This window comes from Drosophila montana, unplaced genomic scaffold (genome assembly GCF_035044405.1).
Source record: "Drosophila montana isolate Dmon_TW-CO22-7 unplaced genomic scaffold, ASM3504440v1 contig_3200_1, whole genome shotgun sequence".
Taxonomy (NCBI): domain Eukaryota; kingdom Metazoa; phylum Arthropoda; class Insecta; order Diptera; family Drosophilidae; genus Drosophila; species Drosophila montana.
In genome coordinates, this window is record NW_026998080.1 from 7,569,774 (window position 1) to 7,592,937 (window position 23,164).

At 38.0% G+C, this 23,164-nt stretch overlaps 1 protein-coding gene across 1 annotated transcript in view; it reads right to left on the reverse strand.

Annotated features, from left to right (window-relative positions):
* The window catches only part of 5-HT1A (5-hydroxytryptamine (serotonin) receptor 1A), a 77,521-nt gene that overhangs the window by 9,336 nt on the left and 45,021 nt on the right, over nucleotides 1–23,164 (reverse strand). Inside the window, exons 6-8 of the mRNA XM_064687123.1 lie at nucleotides 9,515–9,704; nucleotides 9,321–9,458; nucleotides 2,161–2,370 (exon numbers count right to left, since the gene is read on the reverse strand). Coding sequence (XP_064543193.1) covers nucleotides 2,161–2,370; nucleotides 9,321–9,458; nucleotides 9,515–9,704 — 538 coding nt within the window. The remainder of the gene's footprint in view (nucleotides 1–2,160; nucleotides 2,371–9,320; nucleotides 9,459–9,514; nucleotides 9,705–23,164) is intronic.

Consider the following 23,164-nt stretch of genomic DNA (forward strand, 5'->3'; position numbering starts at 1 on the left):
GCTCCTTTAGTTTTGATATCCTGTACTTTAAAGGGTGTTATAAGGGTATATTAATGCTGTATAGAAATGTATGCCTGTCAAGGCTGCAGAAATCACCTACGTCCACATAAACCATAAATATTTGTTTATCTAGCTATGTCCGTCTTTCTGTCTATCTAATCTCGTTCGTTTTAGGTACTAGTAAAGTTGGCAACGTGAAATTTGACATATATAATGTTTATTGTATAGCATACGCAAGACTAGTATCTCAATTTATATCGATATCTTCTCCTATTTCTGTAGTATCGATTAATATCGATTTTGGGACTTGCTTTTTTAAAATAACTACAAATACACAAGAGCTAGATAAACCAAACCTGTTTCTTATAGTGTCTTTCGTATCTCGCCTATCTATCATATCTCTCGTACCTCTCTCATATTTCTTGTCTCTCTCGTACCTCTTGTATCGTATCTCCCGCACGTATCGTATCTATTGTATCTCTCGTATTTTTTGTATCTCTGGTATCTATCGTATTTCTCGTATCTCACATATCTATCACATCTCGCGTATCTCTCGTATCTTTCATATAGTGTGGGCAATGTGAAAGAAGAAGCACAGCCTTGTTTGCATTTGTGAGTGTGTGCGTGTGTATTTATGTCCAACAGGATGCTAGAATGTTTTTATAGCCAGCTCAACGCTGCTTTAAGGGTGTTTTATCGTCGGGCATGCTCGACTGAAGCAGTCCTGCTTTTTCTATATATTTTTTTATTTTCATTTTAGTTGTTGCTTTTTTGTTTGCTTTAGCTCATGCGTTTGGCTCTTGCCTATATATTAAGCAAAACTACTATGATAAATTTATATATTTGTTTGTGGCTAGGCGTGTGTGGTGTGTGTGTGTGTGTGTGTGTGTGTGTGAGTGTGTTTATTTATTTGGCTGTCCACTTATTTGGCGCACACACTGAGGAACCTGGCCCAAGTAAATATTTAATCTGCGTGCGTGTGTGTGTGTGTTTGCTGGCCAGCAAAGGCAAATACGAGACGCAGTTGGTTTCTCTCAGTTATTAGGGGCAAACGAATGGAAACGAAAGCTGTTAGCCATAAGCCATCAACATATTTTCTTCAATTACTCAAGCGTATTGAGTGCCTTGTTAGGCCACGTTTTCAGCTCCTGTTGCTGCTTTCTGTCGCCCATATTGTTGTTGCTGCTGCTGCTGCTGCTGCTGCAGAGCTTTGTTTTCATTTGACTGAAACTGAGATGCTTTGCATGGTGCTGGCTCTGAGTGCGACTGCGACTCGGACTCGGACTCAGACTCCGACTCAGCCTCCGTCGTATCCTTGTCACAGAGCTTACATTTGACTTAGCTATTACTTAACCTGCACAAACCGTTGCGACCTTTGGCCGCTCGACTTTTGGCCACCTTGTGGCGATGCCAAACCAAACGTTCAAGCAATTTATTTTGGCCTGACTCTTTTATGGTTTCGTATTGCTTTGATTTTCGTGCCTTTTCCCCTAATGCGTGTGTGTGTGTGTGCTTCCCGCTGCTTATTTTTTAGCCATAAAAAAATAAGCTGAAATTGAAGTACATAAAAACTGCCTGCTAAATACAAATTTGGGCTGCCAATAAACAAACAAACACAAAAAAAAAACAAGCTTTTGCGCCCTGCATTTTATCGCCCACATTTGTGTCGTGTGTGGGTAATTTGCAGGCTTTCGACTTAGACGTCGGCTTATATATGCTTATGGCATATTAATAAATACAATCTACATGCATTTTGGGCTGCAATAAAAAATAAAAACCCAAATGCGCTTGTCTCCCTGCCTTTTTTTGAGCTGCTGACACACGCGGCGTATACGTGATATCCTTAGTGATATTAAAAGAAATCGATTTATGCGTGCATAAATCAAATGTCTGTCGTCGAACTTGATGTTTAGCTAACGACATGTGCAAGTTTCTATTTGGGATTTAACGGGGATTACGCGCACAGGACATGGACTGGACAAGGACTTGATTTCATTCGCTCTGCGCTGCGTGCACTCAGGAAGCAAACTCAGATCGTTGGGCACATGTCAGGCGTTATGAAATTTGCTTTCAATGCGCACAGCGCCCCCGAAAAACCAATTCGAAAATCCAAATTCCCTGCTCCTGTTGTTGTTGCTGTTGTTGTTGCTGGGCACTTACCTCGATGCCGGCGCGACTCTTGCTGTCCACATTCGAGCTACTGAACTCGGTATCCTCGACCGTGTTCACCGTGTTCGTGGAGTTGCCCTCAACCAGGCCCAGGGCTGTGGTGCCGGCCGCTGCACCGCTCTTATTCTTGGCCGTTGAGAATCTGCCAAGACGTAGCCGCAGACGATTAAGTTTAGTATCTGTTGTGGTGCTGGTCGCGGGCTGCAAAATGAAAAATGGAGAGCATGGTAAAGGGCTGCTTTTAGCTTGAGCTGCTACTCGATTTTGAGTAACGAAATTAAATTCATAGTTTTTTTTTTTTGTTCTGTTTCGCACAGCATTAAAATGTATAACAAGAGTTGCAAATTTGTATTTGTTGTTGTTGTTGTTGTTGTTGTTGCGCGTCACGCTTCAATAAACCGCAATTTGTACGCATTTCAGAGTCTGAGCTGAGCCCAAGCTGATCCCGTGCGTTGCCTTTACCATATGCATATGTAAGTGGATACGTTCGTAAATAAATTGTGTATATTTGTTACAGTCACGCCACACAGTTGCACGGCTCCACAGTGCCACAGTGCCACAGTGCCACAGAAGCCGGAGTGGCACTTCCATATACCCAAAATATTCCGCCACCCAAAAGCTACAGCTACAGTGCCTGCTCAAAATAAATTTCACGCTTGACTGCTTCAAGCGCTTGACCTCTTTGATTTTATTTTTTTTTTTGGATTTTTTTATTTTCTTATGGCTGCATCCTTTTCTCATTCTTTTGCTGCCTCTTGCCCCGCCGCAATTTTGTGTTGTTGTAGTAGTTGTTGTCGTCGCCTTCAATCCCCACCAAATTAAAGTAATTGAGTAGTCAAACCTTTTGCCTCATCGTCAACGCTCTCGTCATTGCCATGTTGACCCTTTGGCAAGTCGATATTGCTTTAAATAAATAAAATTATGCTGATTTTGCGTTCGTGTGCGGAAATTTGTCCAGAAGAAGAAAAAAAAAATGAAAGAAAACCCCGCCAAGATGTAGCGACAGCAGATGAGAAAAAAAGGGCTTGAATTGTTTGTGTGCCTGGTCATGCCCTCTGCCGCATGCCCCATCAGTCCCCACTTCAGCACTCCCAAATGGCGTGAATATTTGCGCAAATAGTATTAAATGGATTTGCAGCTACGCATGTGACCTTCATTTTGTGGGCAGGACAAGAAGTGTAATTGCTTCGTCGCATGCCAAGCCCAAAGTGCTACGTTTCAAGTGCCCACCTTAAAGGGACTGCTAGCCGAGAAGAGGAAGAGCGCCAAGGGTCAGCTTATTAAATATTTAGAGACAGATGCTTAATTAGACAGCGTTTCAGGTGCAAACTAATCCACCGGGAGCTGACGGCTATTAAATTGACGTTGGCTTTTGTTAGTTATTAGATAATCAACATTTTTAGTTACCTGTCAAAAATCTTGATTTACTTGCTGCTAGAGATGAGCGCGTGTCGTGTTTCTTTCATGTGACATGCACGCGTCGTGCTCGTGCTTAGAAGTCAGACATGGTAGGGGGGACTGAAAAGTTCTTCACAAAAGCTAGATCTAACGCGCCGTAGCATAACGAGAGGTTAAAAATGCATTACCCGACTTAACACGACTTTTACCTGCCTTTTACACAACTTTTACACGACTTTGACACGACTTTGATACGAATTAACACGATTTGATATGACTTGCAGCTAATCAACACGACTTACGCATCATTAAATACGACGACTGATTAGTCCCGACCTAAAGCGATTAGACATGACTTAACATCATTTTAAAATGAATTGACACGACTTGACACGAGGCTAAACGACTTAACACGAGTAGGCACGACCGGACACGACTTAACACGACCAATTAAGAGCGCATGACACAACACAACCACAAATTAAAGGTGAAAATGTAGACATTGCATACGATAATGTGGAAATATTACAAGAATAACAACAATTTCCTGTTGCAAAAGTTTGATAGGCATCAATCTGTAGTCAAATACAGTACATAAAAACTAAGCTCTCAATATTTTAGTTCCAAATCCAAATTGGATTGTTATTTCCCAAATATTGCGAAGGCAAACTTCTTCAGCTTTGGCCCTGGGCTCATTCAGGCAAATCAACAATTTGGGGGCCAACTTAAATGCGTAAATCCGTTAACTTTTCGCATTTTCACGTAACAATTTGCCGCAGCCAAAAAAAATATAACTGTAATAATCACATTTGTACGCAATACGCTAATTGAATTTGCGTTCCGTTTCGCCTGCTTGAGATTGCGTATACGCAGCGTTGGCGTCGGGCGTCGGGCTTGATGCCATGCGGGCAATCAATGCGTAATTGAATCGCTGATAACTTCAAAGACACTTACGTATACAAACACGCACACACACTCGCACACACACGCATTGTTTGCCAGTTGGTGTGCCATGAAATTGCTGCGCTTAACAATTGGCGAAAAAGTTGTTCGTGTTGCTCGCGCGCTTAGCCATAAATTCCCTGGATTCCCCTTTGGCATTTGCTTAGATCGAAAACTAAACAACACGGCACATTAACGTTATTTAAATACTAAAGTAAACGCACACACACACACATAAGCACTGACACACGTATAGATAAGCTGGCCTGTATTCCCTGTGCAGTAAAGTGTAGCATACTTTTCAGCAGCCTCGATGAGGAGCAAAACCCAGCTCAATGTGTATTTTATGTAGATGTGCCTGTCAGCTGTCGTTATGTATATACACACTCCTCCGTCTGTGTGTGTGTGTGCGTGTGTGTGCACATTTATTTAAGCGTTTGCATAAACGATACTTGGCCGAAGCCATTTTGCCACTTTGGCTAATTTATGTAAATTGTTTTCTTATTTAATTGTTTTTCTTGCGAGACATGTGTTGAGCTTCATATCACTGTGTGTGTGTGTGTGTGTGTGTCTTTGTCTTTGTCTATATGTGTGTGCGTGTGTGTATCCAATAATTTCCTTACATGCGATTTATGCTGCCCAAGATATCGCTCAAGTGCCTGACAAAAAATGTTTGGCTATGAACTACACTGTGCAACAAACTTTTGTTGTGTATCTATACAAAATTGTTTATGTTGATTTAAGATTAAGTTTTAGAGTTAAAACTGCAATTCTTTTGTATTTAAGAGCGAAATTTTCAATGCTCATCATTTGTTATACTTGTTTTTATGCAACTTTTGAATTTTGTCCCCATGTAGTACAGTGTAAATGTGGCTGCTTTCGATGGATATATAAAAGAGGAAGAGCAGAAGAGCGCAACACAACTTGCAGACGTGTGTGGCATATGGACGACTTTGCCGAAAAATCTGCCCAGCTTTGCTGCGTAGCCTGCTAATGTTCGTCCTGGCTGTTTTGCTGTTTGTCATATGGTCCTGGTCATAATGTCAATATCTAGAGCAATCAATTTGAGCTGCTGTCGCTGCTGTCACTTGTTGTTCTTGTTGTTGTTTGCAAATGTAATTGTGATTATGTTCGAGTGGTCAAGGCGGGCGCAAACAACAACACACACACACAATACACACAAACAACGGTCTTCAGTGCTCTTGAGTGCAAAACATCTGGGCGTTGTTGTCAGCATCACTTGGTCAAGAGGACACTCCAAAGACCGATTGCTTTTTGTGTTTAATGTTACATTATTATTAATGTTTGCCGTTGTTGCTTTGGCGTGGCATGTGAGGCATGTGGCATTAGTCGCACAGCCAAATTACACATAATACCTGTACGCTCAATTTGCTTAATTGCCTTTTACTATCATGTATTATGTTAATTACAAAATCAATGCGTACAAATTTACAGTGGGCAACTATTGAACGTTTGCTTATCAGAAATAAATTAATTTTAAAGCGTGGTTTAAGGCATCAAAAGCATATTGAAAACTACGTTTTCTAAAGATTATTTATTCACTTTACCTTGAAAACAACTTTTTTGTTCAATTTCTTTAACATACCCAAGAACTCTAATTAACAGCTGTTAGCTTAACAGCTTATGTTAAGTCAATAGCTGTTTGTATTTAAAATTTTAAATATTTCATTATATTTATTATTTAAAATGGCATTCAAAACAGATTTTTTTTTGCAACAGGTAGTCTCTATTAAGCCCACGGTGCAAAGTGCCTGAAATTGTGTCAGTTATGTGTGCATTTGACTACTTTTCTGATCAATGCCAGCTGCATTTCAATTAAAATTACGCACATTAATGCTAAATTATGTGCTAAGCCTCGTGTCGATATGCCACATTTCTGGAATTTTATTAGTTTATGCAGTTTAAATCATTTGCAGGCTAACAAATTTGTTAGCCATCCGCCAGTTGTTGCCAGTTAGCACTTGGAGCTTAGAATTGGCCATAAACATGTTAAATGCAAATGCAATTAACTAAAATTTATGGGCTGCCAGCGAAACAAAAATAACAACATTTTTGTACACGTTCTTGTATCCAAATATCCAAAACTTTGCTACAACAAATCTTTATTAAATACAAGAAAAAAAAAGGAAAGAAATATTGGAACAAAGCGCGCAACGGGCGAGCTGCGGAATGCGCTGTTGTTGTTCTTGTTGTTGTTTGTTAGTATAAACCCTCGTCAAGTTGCAGGAAAGCAATTTTCAATTTGAAAGCATTTAGTTGAATAAAAAAGGAATAACAAGAGAATAATTCGATCGCAGCAGCAAGCCGTTGTCTAAATGCTCTCTCTTAGCCATAAAAGGGGATTCGAAATACTCGGAAGAGTTGAAAGACAGATCTCTTAGTAAATATATTCTCATAAGTCGATCAAACCTGGGCACACTTTTATGTTTAAAAGCTCATTAAAGCTTTGAACTAGGTTAAATGTAAAATGCTCATAACCGAAAGCGTACTTGGAGCTCAATTAATTATAAACTGTTACAATGTGGTAAAACTGTCGCGAATGTAGACTTAAGCTGGAGTTAATAAGCTGAAGCTTACTTAAGACTCAAAGCTCGGCATACTGCTTCTTTCTTTTTTATATTTTTAGGCTTTTAAAGCTTTATAGGTTCAGTCTGCAAATGAAAAACATTTTGAAGCTCATGGTAGCTTGGCATAAGATAAATTGATTGTAGTCTATAAAAATAATCTCAATTTTAAGTGAAAGCGCATTAGACACTATCAACTCACGCTCTTAACTCCTTTTGCTCACGCTACTATTGCTTTATTAATTATGTTTTCATTGGTTTTTAATGACTTTAAAGTATTGTGAGTTAAGAAAAATCCCATTTACTTAAACAAACTAGCTCCCTTAGTGCATAAGCTCGAGGTTAGGGCATCAAAATGCCTGCGCTGAGTGGGGTAAATATATTTTAAAATCAACAAGCAGGCCAGGCCAGTGAGTGGCACTAAATGGATGCGTGTAGCAGGCTATAGATGTGTGTCTGTGTGTGTGTATGTGTTTGCCTGCGTTGCTGTGCTGGCATTGGTATTGGCATGCGCCTGCTGACATGTAACTAACACACACACAGACACATACACAGGCACACAGAAGAAGCAACATGGGCCGGACATGGCTGGGACATGTGTACGCTGGCAAATAGTGGACAACTTGTCTTGTTTGCGCATTGAATTTGTGATTCCAATGACTTTTTGTCAGCTTCGCACTGGCCTGTGCGATTCCCCTGTTTGCGTATGAGTGTGTGTGTGTGTGTGATGTGTGCAAAGGGTGTGGGTGTGGGTGTGGGGGTAAGTGTAAGTGTATGTGTGTAGGTAAGTGGTTGCAAACATTTCCACGTCAAATGGTCATTTTCAATTTAGTCAAAGCATTAAGCTTAAGCTAAGTAGTTGGTTCTAAGTATGTATGGACTAGCTATAGACAAAAAAAAGGAGAAGAAACACTAACCTAAAACAAAATAAAAACATGTTATATAGAAGCTAACGTAGGCAACACGAAGTTTAGTTGCTCTAGGTGTGCTACATACAGCATCATGTTCAAATCATTTTCCAGTTTTTCAAAGCAGTTAACTTAACGGAAGGTAGCATAACAGAGCTGTTAAACTAACATAGTAGAAGGCAAGTCATATAACAGAGCAAGAGTATGTGTAATTTAACAGAAATGGGCTAACGCTAGCAGAAAAAAAGAATCTCTATGTTACAACTAATATTTACATTACACTAACAGAGGTAACTTGACACAGTAAACTCTGTTAACTTGACTTGGTTGATCATAAGCCCTGCTAATGTCTTAACAGCACTCACAAACATGAATGTTATGTTTCGTTTATGTTAACTAGCATTTTTGTTCCTTAACATTAGTATGTTAGTTAACAAACCGTATGATTAATCTGATGTAATCCCCCGAAAGAGTATTTTTTAAAGGTCATCTGCACGCAAACAGCATACAAAGCCGAAATTGCAATTCAGCAAGACTCACAAAAAGTTATCAGTGTGTATGCGCACACCAAACACACACACACACACCACACACACACACACTTGTTAGGTGCCACAAAAATTGCCTTGGGTTTTTGAGTTAACACTGTTCGTTACACTTTCCACCTCAAAGCGAGTTGCCTTTTAAAGCCAGCGCAGGCGGCGAACAATATCTAAAATGCATTTTTAAACACACTTGAATGAAGTTCAAGCTGCCTAATTACATTTTAGCCCCAAGGGCTGAAGTGCGCTCGGTTGGCCAAATCGTGAGCGTCTTGCATATGTTAAGGGCATCTTCTGCACAAGTCTTGCGCCTTGGGGCGCCGCTTTCACAGCCCTGTCTTGTTATTTCATTTCGAAATTTAAAAGTCAAAGAGCTTTTATAAAAAATTTAGCCATTACCATTTAGAACACAAAAGAATGTAGAGCAAGAGAAAGCGACAAAGATCTTAAATCGATTGAATTTCGACAGAGTTATTAGAGCTTGAAGCACTTTTCAGGGGAAAATACTATATTATAATACTTTATCATAAAATATCAATCATATATTGATTGTAACTAATATTCTGAGTATCTCCATTAAAAGTTTATTTTGGTATGCAAGCTAAAAATGCAAGCGAGGTAAAAAATGTTATGGTTTGATGCCTTAGTTTTTATAATGAAAGAAATTAAAGTGTCAAATTGATTATGAAGCCAAACATAGATCAAAGATCGTAAACCTCTTGCAATTATCTGCAATGTCAGCTAAGCAAGGATAGTGTAAAGGTTAGCATATTTACCTGATTATTGTTGGCTGTCACATCGACAGGTCGCGGTCGTCGGCGATGTATGCGTTTCCGAGCCGTCTGATAGATTTTCCAGTAGAGCGCCAAGATGACCAGCAGTGGCACATAGAAAGTGCAACAGGTGGCAAATACCTGAAAGAGAAATTCAGTTTATAAAACAATCTAAATAATGAAAGTTGAAATCGCACCTGGTAGGCCACATCCTGTGAGACCATGCACTTCTGCTGTTCGATACGCTGCAGATAGTCCGGATCCTTCCAGCCAAACTGTGGCGCCAATGAGACAATCACCGAGGCCGTCCACACGCAGAAGATCATCATGAAGACCCGATTGCTGGTGCGTGAATGGATGTAATCAATGTTGGTCACCGCCCAATAGCTATATAAATAGAGCAACAACAAAATACATATATTTTTTTTTATTAACAATTGCGCAACACTTGAGACATGGCGGCGTGTTTGTTTTTTCTATTCTTATTTACTTTATTTGAAACGCGCACAAAATGCAAATGAAATGCTGCATAAATCTAGGCAGGCACACACACACACACACATAGACCCACACACACAGGCACACATATGGAACCGCGTGAAAGTAAAGAAACGTGTTCGATATCCGAATTCCGTTCAACAGTTTTTTACAGCATTTTGTTACCATTTTTTGTGTGTCGGTGTGTATTTGTTTTCTTTTTTCTTCGTTTTTGGGTTTTGTGTGCCAAAACATGTTTTATGTATGTATGCAAACCGGTGTGTGTGTGTGTGTGTGTGTGTGTGCGTGTGCGGCAGCTAAGCGAGGCATTTTTCAAATTTCCATTTCTAAAGACGAGCCTAAAAGCAACACAACTTTGTAATGTTGTTTGCCGGCGCATAGAAAAACAAAATGGAATTCCTTTGCCAGATTTGATTGCTTGAGTTAAGAGAAGAATTAATTTCATTATAAATGGAGTGCAGCTCACAAGTACAGCAATGCCAGACTATATTTGAATTGGGCCTAATTGGTATTAACTCGAAAAGCTTTTTTTGAGATCTGAAATAATCAATGTGAGATAGGCAGAAATTTAATTTTAATAGTCTTAAGGAAATAGTTCAAGTAATATTAACTGCAATACCATCAATAATTCTGCTCCTTTCCAAGATCATAATCATATCTTGAACACTTTAAGAGCTGGATCCGTAGTACTCTTACTTTTCGCTTGTATTCAGTATTTTATATTGTACTCAAAAATATAACTAACTATTGAAATTGGGAATATTTTTATGCAAATATTATAATGAGAAGTTCACAAAGTTTAAAAAGTTATTTAAAATCTTTCTAATTCCTTAAAGAGCTAGAAATGTGTGTTTGATATTCAGAACCAAAGCTGAGTTGATTTAGCTTTAGCTGTTTATTTAACTTTAAGATAGTTTCTATTTTAAGCAAAGTTTTTGCCTGAGTTAGGGTATAAAATCGTTGCCGTTGCCAAAGAAAAACTATCTGCTTTAGTTTGCCCACTTGCTGTGAGTAGAGCGACATGCCTAAACGAGTTTTTAAACGTTACGTGTATGGTAACTGGCACACACACACACACGCGCGAGATTATATATACACGTAGATTGACACACAGTGTTGTGAAGCTGGCTTTAACTGTATTGGTACTTGCCGCTTGTTGCTGCTGGCAAAGCTTTAAGAATGCCAACTATTCAACTGTGTGGCATAGATAATCGCGCCCGGAGGCGGTAACTAGAACATGTAACTCTCATGTCGTTGTGCTGAAGCTGCAGCAGTAGCAGCAGCAGCAGCCATTAAGCAGCTTTTACCCAGTGTTGGGTAGTGTTTTTAGCCGGCACTGCTGTCAGTTCAAAGGTTGTTAACCACAACAACCTGCGGCTGTGCGTGTGCATGTGTGTGTGTGCCATGTGGCTGCCAAATTAATGCCGGCAAACCACACATTTCAAAATTTGACGGCAAGCGGTAGACAATTTCTTCGACAACCAACGCTGACCGCAGCGCTTAAAGTGGCAGCAGCTACAACAACAAGAGTCTGTTGTTGTTTATGTTTTAATTAAACACAATTTGCATATACAAATATTATGCCTTGCTGGGCCGCAGCGCAAACAAATGTGTTTGTAAGTTTAAATCAACAATTAATTGAGTTGACAAAGCACTCGAGACGCGCTGCTGATAGCTGCTATATCTATAGCTATATATCTATCTATGGCTGTGTAAATCAGCATTAACTGCTCTGCTCTGCCATGTGCAAACTTGGCTAATGGCCTCGGGTGTCATAGACCATAATTTAATTTGCATCCAATGGGGCACTTGCGCGCTAATGACAGCTGCATAAATATAAATATAATTATCGATATGTTGTGCATTTGTTTAAACGTAATTAAATGATACTCATTTAAAGCCTATCCAAGAGCCAGCCACTTCATTAGTTGATCAAATGCAATAGTCAAGAGGTACAAAAATTGTGCTGCTAAAAAAAAACCCAGTAGTTGACCACGAAAGTACTTAAATTGTATTTATACATATTTTGTTGGCAGCTGGGAATACCTCTAATCTGTTGTAATTAGTACATGAAATCAGCTTTAGCATTAAATATATATAATTTATAGTTGGCAATACCCCCAATCTTTTGTAATATCTACACTAGAAAAGATTGGCAGTGGCTTGAAGTCAGCTTTAGCATTATATGAGTTAAAGAAACACCTTTTAAATAATCATTTAGGCCTCACTTAGGGAATTTTAAATATAGTTTGACTTGGGAAAGAAATAGTTGAAGAGATTGCAATTGGTTTAAAGTAGCCCTTGGAATTCTATACATAGTTTTAACATTTGACCTATGGAAACCCCTTAAATTTTATAGATTGTACAAGAAGCTGTGAATGCCTTTATGTATATTTTAACATACAGAAATCGGCTTACAGTTGGCCTTGAAAATCTTCTTTAATTGAATACCTCTAGTTTTATAGATTTCAGAAGAAGCTGTGAATGCCTTTATGTATATTTTAACAGACAGAAACCAGTTGAAAGTAGGCCTTGAAAGTTTTTACGTTTGACTTATGAGTTAACTCAAAGTTTATAGATTTAGAAGATGCTGCGAGTGCCTTTCGAATTGCGTGAGACCGTCGTTAATTTCCTGCCGAAAGCCTATTTAAATTTCGTACATTAATATAGCCTTTCTCGTAGCCTCTTATTTTATTTAGATGGGACGACAGACAAGGTTTATACCTTCTGAGGTCACAGACAAGCTCCTCATTAATTTTGAGCCAACTTGCACCAGATTTCCCAACTGGCTTGCGTTGTCGTCAAAGAGTTCGAAGCTCTAATGTCAAACGACTTACACGTGTTCGCAGCTGCGGTCAGTTTGTTAGTTTGTTTATGAGAAATGATTGGGTATATGGAAGGCAATGTTAAGCATACGCCATGCATGCCGCATCGATAATAAATAATAATGAATGATGTTGTTAGTTGATGACTTTTGTCATCTGGACAGCTGCCATCACCTGCTGTGTCTGGGTCAGCCTGGAGTAGCAACGATAATGATGCGCTGAGCAGAGGGAGGGGAGGGGGGGAGGGGAGAGGGGAGGGCAGAAGACAACCCACCCTGCATCCATATCCCGCTGCCTGCTCTGATTTTCATTAGCATAATATAATCGACTTCAAGTTGACAATTTTTGATTGACTGCTTAAAATTAATGGAATTTTGTGATTTTCCTGTCAATTTTTTTCTTCTTATTTTTCTCAAGTTGCCAATTTTATTACAATTTTCTTTTTTGCTATATTTTTCTGGTGTAGAGTTTAATGTGGCCCGCAGTTGGAATGAAAAGAGGCATGCAAATTAATAGCGAAACCTAATAAAGTGCCTGTCATGCAATGTGCCTTTGCGCAATGTGATATCACTCATACGACGCGTTGTCGCATTTGAAAAAGTATCATAATTTGTTTTGCCATGTTTTGCTACACACACACATGCAAACACTTAGCGAGTATTTCGTTCATAGGCCAGCAATTCGATTTAATTCAATTGAAGTCAATCAATTTATCAAGTACGCACACTCAAACTGAGATCGTGTGATGAATTATAACAATTTATTGTGCGCCAAACAATTTAAATGCGATTTTTCCATTATGCCTCTCACTCTGTGTGTGTGCGTGTGTGATAAATGTGCGGCATTCGAGTGTAACACTTTTTAATGCATTTAAAAATTGCGCGCCTAGCACACAAAAAAGCCATTACTCTTGATCTCGCTTGATTACGAACGCATGTACCCCAATTCCCGCTAACACAAGCGCCACAATTTCGCCTAATTTACTGCAAAGCCAGGGTCCAAAGCTGCTTTGAGCTTGATATATGTATGTGTGTACAGATTTTATGTACATAAATCTAAAGTTCTTATATTTCTATCATGATTTGTCACTTTCGGCTATTTATTTTGTTTTGGCAACTTTGCTTCATAAATTCGAATGACTTGGCGAAATTGTGTTGAAATTGCATTGGCATAAAAAAAGGCGAAAACATAAATCAAATTAATTTAGTTGAACTTTTAAGCTGTTCATAATTAATTGAAATTTTATATTGTCGAGTGACGGTCAATATTTGTACAATAAATTTTTTTTGGTTTTTAATCCCACTGACAGCGGTTAACTGCATATTTGATGCCTGTCAACTGGTAAACACTTTTTGACTCTATTTTATGCAAAAGATAATAAAGGGTATATCGATTCTGGGATGCAATTTGTTATGCATTGAGTGCAGGCAGAGTTTATAGGAATATTTTTGACTGGAAGATAAAAAGCAAAAAGAAAAAAACGTTATATAGTTGAAAGTTAAATGTATGCAAGTAAAGGGTATTTAATCGTCGACACTTGAGGCTTAACTTTCCTATATGGCTTATCTCTGCCTTTTTGTATTTCAGGCTAATCGATTGCATTACGCGCTTATTGAAAATCGCTCAGCGGCCCGGGCGTATTGTTTTAATTTTCAATTTTGAGGTAAAATAAGAACAAATATGTTGTGCTTGTTACCTGCAGCTATCGGCAGCCAGTTTTCAGTTAACAATAACATTTCGTTTTATAAAAAAAAGAAGAAAATTTGTTAAAAATAAAAGCGCAGCTGAACAAAAGATTAAAATGGAAAACAAAACGTGGCATACAAAAATGCATGCCACACTAGGAAAATAACAATGAGCGGAGGCTGCAACAACAACAACAACAACAACAACGACAACAACAACAACGGCAATGACAACAACAAGCAGCTAGTGCACATGTAACTGTCGACGTGGGGCGTGGCACGGCTGAGGCTGTTTTTGTTTTGCTTGTTTTTGTTGTTGCGCCCTGCGGCAGCTGTGGCATGATTAAATTTTTGCAAATTACAGGCATTCCTCCTCTCCCGCTCTCTCTCTCTCTCTCTCTCTCTCTCTCTGTCTCTCTTTCTGAAGACTCTCAGCCCAACAACAATAACCACTAAATGCTCCATTGTAACAATAGAAATAGTTGAAGAAGCTCTGAGCCACAAAAAAAACTAGTAAAACAATTGGCCTCTGCCCAAATCGTCGCCAGAGTAAAGAAATAAAAATCCAAAAATTGCCAAATTTTTTTGCGTATTTTTTGTATTATTTATTATCGCAATAGTTTTAACTTTGTGAGTGTATTTCTAACTAAAGGAAATTACCCGGCGCTGCCTGAATCAAATAAATACAGCTAGTTGTACAGAAATTATTGCAGGGTTTGAACCAGTGAACTCTGGCTTCCACTCGCATGGGTGGAAAAATCGTGAAAAACGGTTGTATGAAACTTTTTTGTTTACCGTCCGATCGGCTTAAATTGTTGGCTTTTTGTTCATGGCTTGGCCTGTAAAACAGTTTGGCATTTAAATCTGGCAACACTATTTTTGGTCGAATTTCATGTGAAAATGGTACCCTCAAATATCCTATATAGACATATGTAGGTCTAAGTTTCCCACCCCCATAACTCGGTCAAAAATCAACCGATTTTCATAAGGAGTGGCTTTTTGTTCATGTTTTGACCTCTAGATCAATTCTACATCTAAATCTGGCAACATTATTTTTGGTCAAAATTCATGTGAAAATGGTACCCTCAAATATTCTATATAGAGATAGGTCTAAACTTCTCACCCCCATAACTCGGTCAAAAGTCAACCGATTTTCATAAGGAGTGGCTGTTTGTTCATGTTTTGACCTCTAGATCAATTCTGCATTTAAATCTGGCAACACTATTTTTGGTCGAATTTCATGTGAAAATGGTACCCTCAAATATCCTATATAGACATATGTAGGTCTAAGTTTCCCACCCCCATAACTCGGTCAAAAATCAACCGATTTTCATAAGGAGTGGCTGTTTGTTCATGTTTTGACCTCTAGATCAATTCTGCATTTAAATCTGGCAACATTATTTTTGGTCAAAATTCATGTGAAAATGGTACCCTCAAATATTCTATATAGACATAGGTCTAAGTTTCCCACCCCCATAACTCGGTCAAAAGTCGACCGATTTTCATAAGGAGTGTCTTTTTGTTCATGTTTTGACCTCTAGATCAATTCTGCATTTAAATCTGGCAACATTATTTTTGGTCAAAATTCATGTGAAAATGGTACCCTCAAATATCCTATATAGACATATGTAGGTCTAAGTTTCCCACCCCCATAACTCGGTCAAAAGTCAACCGATTTTCATAAGGAGTGTCTTTTTGTTCATGTTTTGACCTCTAGATCAATTCTGCATTTAAATCTGACAACACTATTTTTGGTCAAATTTCTTGTGAAAATGGTACCCTCAAATATTCTATATAGAGATAGGTCTAAACTTCTCACCCCCATAACTCGGTCAAAAATCAAACGATTTTTATAAGGAGTGGCTTTTTGTTCATGTTTTGACCTCTAGATCAATTCTGCATTTAAATCTGGCAACACTATTTTTGGTCCAAATTTCATGTGAAAATGGTACCCTCAAATATCCTATATAGACATATGTAGGTCTAAGTTTCCCACCCCCATAACTCGGTCAAAAGTCAACCGATTTTCATAAGGAGTGTCTTTTTGTTCATGTTTTGACCTCTAGATCAATTCTGCATTTAAATCTGGCAACATTATTTTTGGTCAAAATTCATGTGAAAATGGTACCCTCAAATATCCTATATAGACATAGGTCTAAGTTTCCCACCCCCATAACTCGGTCAAAAGTCAACCGATTTTCATAAGGAGTGTCTTTTTGTTCATGTTTTGACCTCTAGATCAATTCTGCATTTAAATCTGGCAACATTATTTTTGGTCAAAATTCATGTGAAAATGGTACCCTCAAATATTCTATATAGACATAGATCTAAGTTTCCCACCCCCATAACTCGGTCAAAAATCAACCGATTTTCATAAGGAGTGGCTTTTTGTTCATGTTTTGACCTCTAGATCAATTCTGCATTTAAATCTGGCAACACTATTTTTGGTCAAATTTCTTGTGAAAATGGTACCCTCAAATATCCTATATAGACATATGTGGTCTAAGCTTCCCACCCCCATAACTCGGTCAAAAGTCAACCGATTTACATAAGGAGTGGCTTTTTGTTCATGTTTTGACCTCTAGATCAATTCTGCATTTAAATCTGGCAACATTATTTTTGGTCCAAAATTCATGTGAAAATGGTACCCTCAAATATCCTATATAGACATATGTAGGTCTAAGTTTCCCACCCCCATAACTCGGTCAAAAGTCAACCGATTTTCATAAGGAGTGTCTTTTTGTTCATGTTTTGACCTCTAGATCAATTCTGCATTTAAATCTGGCAACATTATTTTTGGTCAAAATTCATGTGAAAATGGTACCCTCAAATATTCTATATAGACATAGATCTAAGTTTCCCACCCCCATAACTCGGTCAAAAATCAACCGATTTTCTATGACCTCAGTTTTGCTTAGCAACTGTCCAAAATTTTTGGTCTCAAATGTCCTATATAGACATAGGTCTAATTCCCTTTTGACCTCTAGATCAATTCTGCATTTAAATCTGGCAACATTATTTTTGGTCCAAAATTCATGTGAAAATGGTACCCTCAAATATCCTATATAGACATATGTAGGTCTAAGTTTCCCACCCCCATAACTCGGTCAAAAGTCAACCGATTTTCATAAGGAGTGTCTTTTTGTTCATGTTTTGACCTCTAGATCAATTCTGCATTTAAATCTGGCAACATTATTTTTGGTCAAAATTCATGTGAAAATGGTACCCTCAAATATCCTATATAGACATAGGTCTAAGTTTCCCACCCCCATAACTCGGTCAAAAGTCAACCGATTTTCATAAGGAGTGGCTTTTTGTTCATGTTTTGACCTCTAGATCAATTCTGCATTTAAATCTGGCAACATTATTTTTGGTCAAAATTCATGTGAAAATGGTACCCTCAAATATTCTATATAGACATAGGTCTAAGCTTCCCACCCCCATAACTCGGTCAAAAATCAACCGATTTTCATAAGGAGTGGCTTTTTGTTCATGTTTTGACCTCTAGATCAATTCTGCATAATCTGGCAACACTATTTTTGGTCAAATTTCATGTGAAAATGGTACCCTCAAATATCCTATATAGACATAGGTCTAAACTTCCCACCCCCATAACTCGGTCAAAAATCAACCGATTTTCATAAGGAGTGGCTTTTTGTTCATGTTTTGACCTCTAGATCAATTCTGCATTTAAATCTGGCAACACTATTTTTGGTCAAATTTCATGTGAAAATGGTACCCTCAAATATCCTATATAGACATAGGTCTAAACTTCCCACCCCCATAACTCGGTCAAAAATCAACCGATTTTCATAAGGAGTGGCTTTTTGTTCATGTTTTGACCTCTAGATCAATTCTGCATTTAAATCTGGCAACACTATTTTTGGTCAAATTTCATGTGAAAATGGTACCCTCAAATATCCTATATAGACATAGGTCTAAGTTCCCACCCCCATAACTCGGTCAAATCAACCGATTTCATAAGGAGTGCTTTTTGTTCATGTTTTGACCTCTAGATCAATTCTCATTAAATCTGCAACAATTTTTGGTCAAATTCTGTGAAAATGGTACCCTCAAATATCTATATAGAATAGGTCTAAACTTCCACCCCCATAACTCGGTCAAAATCAACCGATTTTCATAAGGAGTGGCTTTTTGTTCATGTTTTGACCTCTAGATCAATTCTGCATTTAAATCTGGCAACACTATTTTTGGTCGAAATTCATGTGAAAATGGTACCCTCAAATATCCTATATAGACATAGGTCTAAGTTTCCCACCCCCATAACTCGGTCAAAAGTCAACCGATTTTCATAAGGAGTGTCTTTTTGTTCATGTTTTGACCTCTAGATCAATTCTGCATTTAAATCTGGCAACACTATTTTTGGTCAAATTTCATGTGAAAATGGTACCCTCAAATATCCTATATAGACATAGGTCTAAGTTTCCCACCCCCATAACTCGGTCAAAAATCAACCGATTTTCATAAGGAGTGGCTTTTTGTTCATGTTTTGACCTCTAGATCAATTCTACATCTAAATCTGGCAACATTATTTTTGGTCAAAATTCATGTGAAAATGGTACCCTCAAATATTCTATATAGAGATAGGTCTAAACTTCTCACCCCCATAACTCGGTCAAAAATCAACGATTTATAAGGAGTGGCTTTTTGTTCATGTTTTGACCTCTAGATCAATTCTGCATTTAAATCTGGCAGATGGTACCCTCAAATATCCTATATAGACATAGGTCTAAGTTTCCCACCCCCATAACTCGGCCAAAGTCAACCGATTTTCATAAGGAGTGTCTTTTTGTTCATGTTTTGACCTCTAGATCAATTCTGCATTTAAATCTGGCAACACTATTTTTGGTCAAAATTCATGTGAAAATGGTACCCTCAAATATCCTATATAGACATAGGTCTAAGTTTCCCACCCCCATAACTCGGTCAAAAGTCAACCGATTTTCATAAGGAGTGTCTTTTTGTTCATGTTTTGACCTCTAGATCAATTCTGCATTTAAATCTGGCAACATTATTTTTGGTCAAAATTCATGTGAAAATGGTACCCTCAAATATTCTATATAGACATAGAGTCTAAGTTTCCCACCCCCATAACTCGGTCAAAAGTCAACCGATTTTCATAAGGAGTGGCTTTTTGTTCATGTTTTGACCTCTAGATCAATTCTGCATTTAAATCTGGCAACATTATTTTTGGTCAAAATTCATGTGAAAATGGTACCCTCAAATATTCTATATAGACATAGGTCTAAGTTTCCCACCCCCATAACTCGGCCAAGTCAACCTCAAATACCGATTTTCATAAGGAGTGTCTTTTTGTTCATGTTTTGACCTCTAGATCAATTCTGCATTTAAATCTGGCAACATTATTTTTGGTCAAAATTCATGTGAAAATGGTACCCTCAAATATTCTATATAGACATAGGTCTAAGTTTCCCACCCCCATAACTCGGTCAAAAATCAACCGATTTTCATAAGGAGTGGCTTTTTGTTCATGTTTTGACCTCTAGATCAATTCTGCATTTAAATCTGGCAACATTATTTTTGGTCAAAATTCATGTGAAAATGGTACCCTCAAATATCCTATATAGACATAGGTCTAAACTTCCCACCCCCATAACTCGGTCAAAAATCAACCGATTTTCATAAGGAGTGGCTTTTTGTTCATGTTTTGACCTCTAGATCAATTCTGCATTTAAATCTGGCAACATTATTTTTGGTCAAAATTCATGTGAAAATGGTACCCTCAAATATCCTATATAGACATAGGTCTAAGTTTCCCACCCCCATAACTCGGCAAAAGTCAACCGATTTTCATAAGGAGTGTCTTTTTGTTCATGTTTTGACCTCTAGATCAATTCTGCATTTAAATCTGGCAACATGGCCGGGGACCCCCCATAGACTAGGTCACCCCACCCCCAAACCGGTCACAACCGATTTACATAAGGAGTGGCTTTTTGTTCATGTTTTGACCTCTAGATCAATTCTACATCTAAATCTGGCAACATTATTTTTGGTCAAAATTCATGTGAAAATGGTACCCTCAAATATCCTATATAGACATAGGTCTAAGTTTCCCACCCCCATAACTCGGTCAAAAATCAACCGATTTTCATAAGGAGTGGCTTTTTGTTCATGTTTTGACCTCTAGATCAATTCTGCATTTAAATCTGGCAACACTATTTTTGGTCAAATTTCATGTGAAAATGGTACCCTCAAATATCCTATATAGACATAGGTCTAAGTTTCCCACCCCCATAACTCGGTCAAAAGTCAACCGATTTTCATAAGGAGTGTCTTTTTGTTCATGTTTTGACCTCTAGATCAATTCTGCATTTAAATCTGGCAACACTATTTTTGGTCAAATTTCATGTGAAAATGGTACCCTCAAATATCCTATATAGACATAGGTCTAAGTTTCCCACCCCCATAACTCGGTCAAAAATCAACCGATTTTCATAAGGAGTGGCTTTTTGTTCATGTTTTCACCTCTAGATCAATTCTGCATTTAAATCTGGCAACACTATTTTTGGTCAAATTTCATGTGAAAATGGTACCCTCAAATATCCTATATAGACATAGGTCTAAACTTCCCACCCCCATAACTCGGTCAAAAATCAACCGATTTTCATAAGGAGTGGCTTTTTGTTCATGTTTTGACCTCTAGATCAATTCTGCATTTAAATCTGGCAACACTATTTTTGGTCAAATTTCATGTGAAAATGGTACCCTCAAATATCCTATATAGACATAGGTCTAAACTTCCCACCCCCATAACTCGGTCAAAAATCAACCGATTTTCATAAGGAGTGGCTTTTTGTTCATGTTTTGACCTCTAGATCAATTCTACATTTAAATCTGGCAACATTATTTTTGGTCAAAATTCATGTGAAAATGGTACCCTCAAATATCCTATATAGACATAGGTCTAAGTTTCCCACCCCCATAACTCGGCTCACGACAAGGAGGGCGTCAGGACCCGATCTTCTGCATAACTGGCACCGGCTTCTGTGTGGTCCCTCATATCCTTTGACGCGCCCCCCCCCCGGCCGCCCCCGGCGTTCATGTTTTGACCTCTAGATCAATTCTACATTTAAATCTGGCAACATTATTTTTGGCCAAAATTCATGTGAAAATGGTACCCTCAAATATCCTATATAGACATAGGTCTAAGTTTCCCACCCCCATAACTCGGTCAAAAATCAACCGATTTTCATAAGGAGTGGCTTTTTGTTCATGTTTTGACCTCTAGATCAATTCTGCATTTAAATCTGGCAACACTATTTTTGGTCACATTTCATGTGAAAATATCCTATATAGACATAGGTCTAAGTTTCCCACCCCCATAACTCGGTCAAAAATCAACCGATTTTCATAATGAGCGGCTTTTTGTTCATGTTTTGACCTCTAGATCAATTCTACATTTAAATCTGGCAACATTATTTTTTGTCAAAATTCATGTGAAAATGGTACCCTCAAATATTCTATATAGACATAGGTCTAAACTTCTCACCCCCATAACTCGGTCAAAAATCAAACGATTTTCATAAGGAGTGGCTTTTTGTTCATGTTTTGACCTCTAGATCAATTCTGCATTTAAATCTGGCAACACTATTTTTGGTCAAATTTCATGTGAAAATGGTACCCTCAAATATCCTATATAGACATAGGTCTAAGTTTCCCACCCCCATAACTCGGCCAAAGTCAACCGATTTTCATAATGAGCGGCTTTTTGTTCATGTTTTGACCTCTAGATCAATTCTACATTTAAATCTGGCAACATTATTTTTGGCCAAAATTCATGTGAAAATGGTACCCTCAAATATCCTATATAGACATAGGTCTAAGTTTCCCACCCCCATAACTCGGTCAAAAATCAACCGATTTTCATAAGGAGTGGCTTTTTGTTCATGTTTTGACCTCTAGATCAATTCTGCATTTAAATCTGGCAACACTATTTTTGGTCACATTTCATGTGAAAATATCCTATATAGACATAGGTCTAAGTTTCCCACCCCCATAACTCGGTCAAAAATCAACCGATTTTCATAATGAGCGGCTTTTTGTTCATGTTTTGACCTCTAGATCAATTCTGCATTTAAATCTGGCAACACTATTTTTGGTCAAATTTCATGTGAAAATGGTACCCTCAAATATCCTATATAGACATAGGTCTAAGTTTCCCACCCCATAACTCGGTCAAAAATCAACCGATTTTCATAAGGAGTGTCTTTTTGTTCATGTTTTGACCTCTAGATCAATTCTGCATTTAAATCTGGCAACATTATTTTTGGTCAAATTTCATGTGAAAATGGTACCCTCAAATATCCTATATAGACATAGGTCTAAACTTCCCACCCCCATAACTCGGTCAAAAATCAACCGATTTTCATAAGGAGTGGCTTTTTGTTCATGTTTTGACCTCTAGATCAATTTGGCATCTAAATCTGGCAACAATTTTGTTCAAAATTCATGTAAAAATTGTACCTCAAATATCCTATATACCCTCAAAACTCATTTAAATCTCATCCGATTTTAAAGAGGTTTGGGTCTTTGTTGATTAGTTTTATACGTAACACGGGCAAGGCCGGGGTATACTTACGCTAGTAATCGAGTTTCTGGAGCTATTAAAATACACAATGTTCATTTAGCTTAAAATTAATGTATCGGTTTTTATTCAGTTCATACATTTATTTCTTACTGGTAAAATTATACGTTTATTTTTTATTTTACTCAATGATTTCACACGCACGCCTCTCTTGAACCCGACTCTATTTTCTATTACCGTATGCTCCTGATAACATCCCTCCTGTTTTATAAC